The sequence below is a fragment of the Aulonocara sp. 'chitande type north' Nkhata Bay genome, linkage group LG13 (assembly GCF_057382095.1).
Source record: "Aulonocara sp. 'chitande type north' Nkhata Bay isolate Kocher_YH1m ecotype deep benthic linkage group LG13, A_spYH_male_GT1.1, whole genome shotgun sequence".
Taxonomy (NCBI): Eukaryota; Metazoa; Chordata; class Actinopteri; order Cichliformes; family Cichlidae; genus Aulonocara; species Aulonocara sp. 'chitande type north' Nkhata Bay.
The window spans coordinates 23,329,725-23,338,648 of record NC_141356.1 but is presented as its reverse complement, the minus strand read 5'-3'; the positions used below and the strand labels follow the sequence as shown (position 1 = coordinate 23,338,648).

Below are 8,924 nucleotides of genomic sequence, written 5' to 3'. Positions count from 1 at the left end.
AGGATTGGCTGTGCCTGTTCCTAAAAATCCTTTCACTTGTTTGCAACTTTCCTTTTAATCTCGATGTGAGTTTAGACTGCTTTAGAACCAGGAAAAGACACACAGAGGGGCTGAGGGGGGCAAACAATGAGATTATTAAATGCAAATAATGGCAAACAAACTGCACCTGAACTAATATGAGTTCATTTGATTTACGCCAAGAATCCCCCTCCCCACCTGCACTCCCCTGACAAAACTCAATTTTCCAATCCAGCAGGAAGTAAACGAATCACCTAAAATTATCACATCAAACACCTGAGTTGTACTGCATTCAATCGGCTTTCAAATGTCGCACAGGTATCTGTTTTTTGTGAGGATGGGATGACAACGCGGTGCAACATGAAAGCGACACAAGTAGCTCTCTAAACTGCTATCCCAGTGTACAAATGTGTAAAGATGTTAATTACAGAGCACATTTAAAAGCATGTGGGAATAGAGTGCGGTTCCAGCATTGAAGCAGGACCATGTGGGGCCCTTTAACAACACAAAAGCCCCAAGTGATTACATATTTATAACCAAGACCAACCCTGGCAGTTGTCCCCGGTATCCAGGTTGAACTATTGATTAGATCTGCCGTTTGATCTTAATGCTTTTTCACTTTTAAACTCTGTTCACATACATATTTAGAGATAACTGAATGCACATGGGAAAAGGAGCATTCGTCATAATTATCCAGTTTATGGCAGCTAAAATAATGCAGCTTTATTACAAATGAAAGCAGTCATTATTGCAGAATGTCACTGGACACAAGTGTGCTATTTGTTACTCTCTTGCAGTATTGATAATGAGGATTTATTATGGCACGGTTGACAATGAATGCAATGTGCATGCGTTAGTGGGAGGGATTATCCACCAAGTAGGGCAAGTGGCTGAGGCTAAGGACTGCAATTCCATCCAGCCTAGTTCATTTCAGTCATCCGCTCAGCGCACAGACGGAACAAGGAGAGCAATTTCAGCGCTGCGTATTTGTCAAAGCCCCCCCAAAAGCCTAAAGTTAAAAAAAAAAGAAACAAAGAAAGAACAGAAAAAATGGTAAAGTACATGAGACATCACAGCGAGCTGAAACCCGAAGAGGTCATGTCGGAGTCTGATGCGTCCATGGACCAGCAGGATTTCGGAGAGATGTCCGACTATTCTTTCAGCGACGTTATATACTCCAAATGTTCCGCAATGGACCAAATCGGCACTTTTATGAAGAACGTGCAAGTGCTGCTCGATGCAGCCAATTACATTGAAAACATTGAGAAGAACAACGGAAGTAAGTAAACACGGGCTGCAGGGGATATTAACACGTAATGCGCCGAGCAGACAACAATAGAGGCGAAGGCGACAAAAGACGCGCAGCCCGACAGCAGCCCGTCATGTTTTACCTGCTACTGGGAAACCGTGCCGTCTCAATCGGCCTCACTCTTATCCTGCGTAATATGACCACTCGAAGAACTCCAGAAATCACCGAAATTTGGAAGTCGGGAAACAATCGCATAGCGGAGACAGCCTCGCAACAATAGCCTTGCAGCGATCCGCTCCCATTAAAACCGGTGTTTTTGCAGACCGTGGGAGACGCAGCCCGGCTCATAACGCACGGTTCAGTGTATTCATTATATGAACTAGCACAGCCATGCATGTGTGCACATTTACGTTCATACATGTAGACGTTTATGACACGAGACATCCAGTTTATACTTCTTTTTTTCTATCATTCCCTCACAGCTAATTTTAAGATTGCGCTCCTAAAATATCATATCCACTCGGAAATCTCGCATTTACGCCCTCTCTGATCTAGACTGCAATGTGGGTTTTTTAATTTCCAATGAAAATTCCTAATTCGAAATCCAACTGCGGGTTTGCTCGGCCAGCATCTGCTTCCTTGTATGTGTTGTTCACATGGTTTCCACATGGAACAAATTGCAAAGTTCTCATTGGTCAGGAGCCATGTTTCCAACGCGAGTGTCACTGCAGTTGACCAATCGCGTGCAGGATTGTGTCTGGCGAGGTTTCTGGGAACAGTAGTTCTTGTGTGATTTGTTAAATTCTTCTCACTTGAGAGCTGTTTCCAAGCGTTTGCTCTTCAGTCTGGACTGTTCTTGATAAGTTTAAATTGACTTGCTCTAAATGAAACTATATGTATATATGCATGGACATTTTTTAAGGTGTGCTTGTGCATTGCACCGAATTTTAGTCATTCCAAGGATGTGTTGCCATTGCTCAAATCCAACCATCTTCTTCCTTGTAGCATATTTAATCCTCTTTATCTTTTTTCTTCTATCACCAGAATGTGAGCACGGGTATGCTTCAACATACCCCGCAACCCAGATTTCACTTCAACAGAAACAACGCAAATTAAAGAACAGGAAACTGGACAATATTCACAATAGGTAGGTTAAAGTCTGGAAATATATTTATATGCATATGCTGTATTTTGCATATTTAAGCCATGTGACCGTTCTGGTTATATATTTATATACCTATTTCCAACAGGTCGGCACACAATGAACTGGAAAAGAACAGGTGAGTGAAAAATCACAGAGGAGGTCACTTATATGCATGTTTAGGTTATAAACACATAATGCAGACAGGTGAAGACTGCACTAAAGAGGGTAAAATAAAGACAATGAAATATTGCGAGTCATACTTCCTTCGTTGCTACCTATGCATAACAAGTTGACTGTGAGGATGAAGGATGGAAAAAAAACCCAACAACACGCCCATAGTTGTTAATCGTCTGTGGCAGTTTATCTCAACAGTCGGTTGTTTCGAAATGGAGCTTCAAACTGTTTGCATATCTAAGTCATATGCTAAATATGTTGGCCATGCATTTTCAACATGACTCGCACCAGAGTTCTATAAGTCAGCATGGTATCATCATGGGATTATAAAAAAAGACCTTTTTATCAACAACTCTGATATTTCATGAGTTGTGTGTGATAGGAGAGTGCGTTTTGCGAGGCAAATATAAGGGAGATGTAAGCAGCACTGTTCCTAGAGGACGTGCCGACATTTCCCCAGTCAGCAAATGGGAACCGTCTGTTTCCAGACAACAGGGCTCCTTCGTGAGAGATTCTCAGCTGCAGGTCTAACTGCAGCTTGCGTCTGTAGCTCCAGGATGAGGCAGCCTCTGCTCTGAAACAAATGTCAGGACACATTTATCCTAAAATTAAATGCCCAGCCATGTGTGACATATTCTCACTTTAAATGATAAATGAAAAGAGGAAGAGAGCATCTTCAAGAAGGCTCATAAAGGACTGTTTTCTATTACAAAATGGTGGCCAATGCAGAAGAAAAGAGATGACATCATGACTTGACCTACATTTTACACCATTTTTTTGAAAGGATAGTGAGTGTCCTTTGCCAGTTTCTGCATTCATTCAGACCACAGGCTCAGAGGCTTTGGTGGATCAGAAATAGAATATCAGGCTGACCTCGGCAGTTTTTAAATCTGGGACCAGACAGATCCATATTTAATTGTAAGGGAGTCAGATGGCATAGCTTATGAGCAAAAGGGATAAACAGATAAAGTGCCAGGATCCATTAACACTTACATCACTCATCATCCTGAATAGAATTGATGAGGAACAATCAAGTAGTTTTTGCTTTTTCTAATAAGATACAAATCAAATTGGATGAGGAGGTAATAATCTGACCGGATGAGGATCAGTGCAAATGAATAGATTACTGTGCAAATTCATCAGTCAGTTTTCTGTTCATGTATTATGTTGAATAATGCAGATTGCTCTATGTCATTTACAGGCGAGCACATCTTCGTCTGTGCTTGGAGAGGTTGAAGTCCCTCATTCCTCTGGGACCAGACTGCAGTCGGCATACCACTCTGGGACTGCTCAACAAGGCCAAAGCACATATCAAGGTGTGGTAGTCTAAGGGAGGAGTGTGGCGCTGTAATGGGACTAAGAGCTGATTTCCTCTCAAAAGTAGTAATGCAACCATACTGACATCGAGCTTTTTCTGCCTGACTGCCGACGTGTTAATAGTTTGGTTAATATCGTTTTGGGAAAGCAGCAGCAACAAGATAACCGTTTAGTCAACATGCCGAAAAAGGCCTTATTCACAGCAGGGGCTTTGACTTGTCGTAGCACGAAAAACACAGGTGATACTAATAACATAATGTGTCCCAGCAAGCCATAGCGGTGTGACGGCGAGCCAGCATGAACTGGCCTGAAATCAAACAGAACTGTCTGCTGTGTTTCTGCAAAGTGGTGAGATTCAAAGGCCTGGATACAGGCAAAGCGTGACTAAGAGCAGGACCCTGAAACCAAAGCAACTAAATTCAGTCATGGGTAATTATCAGTAAAAAAAAAGAATAATAAAAGAAAAAGAAAAGACCTGTTGCTGTCAACAGCAGTGCCGGCATTCTGTTTACAGCAAATTGCTTTGTATATTGGCTCAAACAGGGGGAGAGAGCTGTGTTATTTCCAGCAGCCGCTGCAGGATGAAAAGGTTTGATTTTAATTGTAACTGACTCAGTTCAAACACTAGGAAAGGAGAAGATACGACTAGATAAACACAACATTTATCATAAACTGGCAATAAAGCAACGCTAAATGCTTGCGCGCTTATGGTTTACATGTAAAGTAGGGATTTTTCAAGCAGAGTCACTTTTCCCAGAACCCCGAGATGATTGGACCTTAAGGCAGCTGCTGTGTGGTTGTTTGAGTTTTTCTTCCCCTTTGAAAAAATCTCCCTGGGGATGTTTGCAGGGCTCACTTTTGCAAGGTTTTGAGCCTTGGTAAGTCTTTGATTAGAACTTGTGTCTTTAACACTGCAGGATAACATCAGAATGGGACACTTAACCTTGGACTTAGGAGCACTGCAGCTATCCTGCTATTAAAACTAGTTGACTGACTGAACTAAAAGAGACTTAAAGATTTCAAACATTCAATGCAATGGCTCCCCTGAGTACAGCAAGCAAACTCAGATCAAACTTTGGTGGAAAGATTGGTGCTGTTTTTTTGCCCCGTCTGTACAGTTTCCAGCTGTGAGCAACAGCTAAAGAATGACTAAAGGCTACAATATGAAAGCAATCCTGGCTTGGCAACAGACTCTGAGAGTTTATCACAGTCGGGGTTAGTGAGTAAAGTACCTAAGATGTCAGCTGTTGACTTTGGACTTGCCTGTTTCACATCCAGGAAATGAGGCTTTTGAATGCTGCTGCTTTGTATTTTTGGAACCAGGGGTTGTGCAGTACAATAAAAGGTGGAGCAGGTGCAGCCAATAATAAGCTCTGTTGAGCTGCAGAGAGAAAGGCTAGCACTACTGTCACTTATGTGGAGGCTCCATTATACCAAATTCAATTATACAAACACACAAGTCTATTTAAACGTTACTCAGAACTAGCAGGTCAAAAGTCTTACCCTTCATAATATAATACCACAAATACATTTTTGTCATATTTATGTAAAATGAAGCAGGTGTCACAGCCAAATAAATCTTTATTTATATTTCAAGCTAATATGTCCCAAATGCTTATTATCTTAACAATATAATAGGGGACATTACATGAAATGTAATACACAGCTTTTGCCAATAGGAAAAGCAGTCCTTTTTCAATGAATTACTTTCCCCCAAAATCACTGTTCATTTTACACATTCTGCCACTTGGAACTATAAATGTGCAGCTGTGGAGAAATTACATTAGTTTCAATGTACACATAAGCAGCAAATCTTGTTCAACTGCTGGTTTGTGTGCAAATTATCCAGACTGTGCTGCTATAGTTCCATACATGAGCTTTGATTCATGGGACAACTGGGCGTAATGACCGGGATTATGTGATCTTATATCCGTATAATTACAGAGGTTCATAATTGAATTTCAGGACTTTGGTTATTTCTTAGCTTAACAGCTACAATTGCAGTAAACAACTTAAAGTACACACATCCAACAAAAACTACTGGAAATCATAAGTGGACCTAAACTGGACTGGAGTCCAAGTTGGCGAAGGTTAAATGCATAAATTAAAACTAAGAGGGCCAAAAGCAAAACGCTCTTGTCCAAAGCAGGACGGGGTGACCTTTAGATTCATTTGTATAGCGAAGCTCATAAAATGAATTCTCTTCCTTCTCCATCCAGCCATATTTCACTTTTATCCACCACACACAGGCACCATCTATTCCCTTAGATCCCATCCAGCAACTTGCTGTCACTGTGTTAAATAATTTATTGGAAATATCGCATTTTACAGCAGCCATATATATGTACATATTACCACATTATCAACTCGCTGCATACATGAGAATTCTGCCATGCTTTCCATATTATGTTAAACATGAGGAACATTTACAGAGGTGTAGTGATAACGATATCTTTGAAAATGCTTTTTGAAAACACTGACTGGGATGGTTAAGAACCTCACAGATCGCCTGACATTGTTGTTAGGTTTCTGCATAATGCAGTGCTTTTAATTCTTACTCGTGCCACTTTTTAGAAACTTGAAGAGATAGACCGGAGGAGTCAGCACCAGCTGGAGACCTTAGAGAGGGAGCAAAGGCACCTGCAGAGGCAGCTAGCTCTGCTGCAGACCCACGGAGAGTGGGAGCGCGTTCGTACGGACAGCCTGGGTTCCCGCATGGACTCTGATCGCTCAGAGTCTGACAGAGGTTAGTACTTGCACTAAAGGCTTCATTTCATTTCAAATGCAGAGACTGATTTGTATTCATTGGCTTTTTTTATGTGTCTGTGTGTGTTTGAGCAGAGGAAATTGAAGTTGATGTGGAAAGCACTGAGTTCTCCCATGGAGAAATGGACAGTGTAAGCACCAGTGGTGCAAGCGACCTGGATGACCATAGCAGCCGGCAGAGCTCCGCCAGTGATGAGGGCTACTCCACTTGCAGCCTGAAACTGGCCTTTTCTGCTTAAAGCACCAGCCTATACTTTCATTAAGCTGCAGTCTTTTATGGCTTTTACCTGTCAAAGTACCAGCCTACAGCTCCAGTCTCCCTTACCGTTTAGCTAATCTGTCATCAGAAGAACCAGCCCCTATCCTATCTTTACCTGACAAATGAAACATCTCCACCCAAGAACCAGCCTTAAGTTCAGCTCAAGTCTGAAAGTCTAAAACAGTCTCCTTCCAAAAACCAAGCGGCTCCAATTTACACAACCACAAATCTCCAGCAATATACGGTTTCCTTACTTTAAAAGATGACTTAATCAATCACCCGAATGTCCCTTTACCCATTACCAGCTTGAAGCCGCCATACCTGCACTTGATAGTGATCCTTTAGAGGACCCATGAATGCACCTGTGTCAAACACTAAAGGCTAAACTACCTTTAGTGAAGTTGATCCTCAGAAACCAGCAAAACAGACAAAAAATCCCAAATACCAGCTAGAAACTCACCATTGGGAACGTTCGCTCCATTGCCTTGTAAAAACAAAAAAAACATGGCCCTTTTTCTTTGGATAATGTATCCAGATAGCACTTCTTGTCAGTGTCCAAGTCAGAGGAAAGGGCTAAAATGTCTGCATTCCAAAATGTTTATCATACTTCTATAACCTCTGCTTTAGGACCCACCAACATCATCGATCCATGTGGCGTCCCTCTTCTTAAGTGACATACAGTCAGATACAGAGAGGTGGTGCAGTCCACCCTTGTTATTCTAATTTATTTTGCATATAATATTTATTTTTGGTATATTTAATTGTACTGTAGCTAGGTCTTGGTCATGCTTGAATGGGAAAAAAAACCCTTGCTGTTAAATTCTTTTATTATTTTCTGTTTCTAAATGTTTACCAAACTTACATGATGTAAAATCCCCACTGAAGCAGTGCTAGTTTAATGCATTACTCGAAATGCTTTCACACTGTGCGTGAATTACATTTTTTTTAGACAGTAATAAGCTATCCCGCACTTGTCCAAGCACAAAGCTCAAGCAATAATGCCTCTAGTTTTAATAGATCTTCAGTGTTGGCTGGGTTTAGCACATTATTCTGTCCGTCCAACTCCAAATTATAGTTTTCCACTTGCTCCAGCGGTAGTACCAGCTATTCATAATCAACAGTGAAATGATTGTAATGGACTCGAAACGCTATGGTGCATGTGTATTTGAATGTAGCCTTTCTAATCATGTTGTAATGTGCTTTGGATTGAGTCTTACAACCATGTGTGTAGCATGAACCACATAAACACCACAGATTTTGGTTTGTACTTCATTGTTTAACTTTTTTGTTTGTATCGTAGCAGAAAAAGCTAAAATCCTTGAAATCTGGAGACTTGATAATTTGATGTGTATTTGACGCAAAGAATTGCACTGCTGAGCTATTCAAATCCATGAAACCAAATGAGACCATTTATCTGCATTCTTCTGATCCAGTTTCTAAGTAGATCACCACCAAATTGTGTCTTAAAGTGGGTATATGACTCTTGCACCTGTAACCCCCAACATGTTTGGGAAACTATAAAATGCACTATGAAAATGACTTTTGTTAAGGAAGTACGTTGAAGCACACCCCCAGAATGTTTTTCTTGTGCTTAATCAGCCATCCAAGGTGACTTTTTTGCAAAACATGTGCTGCTGGTCCCCTGCTTTGTTACAGTTCCTGATAACTACCCTTGAAATCTTAATAAACCTCTACACAGAAAAACCCCAATCCTGTCTATTTTAATCCCTACTTTTAACGTTCAATAAAGTCATAAGAGTTGTATTAGAACAGAGCAAGTTTCACATGCAAGTCAGGTCTGTGGTGTAGCCAGTTTGCCAATGTTGAGCATCTAACATGAGAAAAGAGAAAAAAATTAAAAAAAATCATGTTACTCAAATGAGAAAATCGGTTGTATTCACAGCTGCAACCTGATGTTGACGACATCGCTTTGCCACCACCTACAGGACCTGACGGGGCCACGACTAAAATACACTGCTGAGATGGTGAAATGATGT

The 8,924-nt window shown here is 41.0% G+C and overlaps 1 protein-coding gene across 1 annotated transcript; it reads left to right on the top strand.

The window, feature by feature from the left end:
- Nucleotides 1-916: 916 nt before the first annotated feature.
- Nucleotides 917-8,672, top strand: LOC147316090 (max-interacting protein 1-like). The gene is made up of 6 exons (XM_086259283.1): nt 917-1,297; nt 2,312-2,414; nt 2,518-2,547; nt 3,787-3,901; nt 6,477-6,648; nt 6,744-8,672. Exons 1-6 carry the CDS (start codon nt 1,069-1,071, stop codon nt 6,905-6,907), a joined length of 813 nt encoding a protein of 270 aa, XP_086115409.1. The 5' UTR covers nt 917-1,068; the 3' UTR covers nt 6,908-8,672.
- Nucleotides 8,673-8,924: the final 252 nt, after the last annotated feature.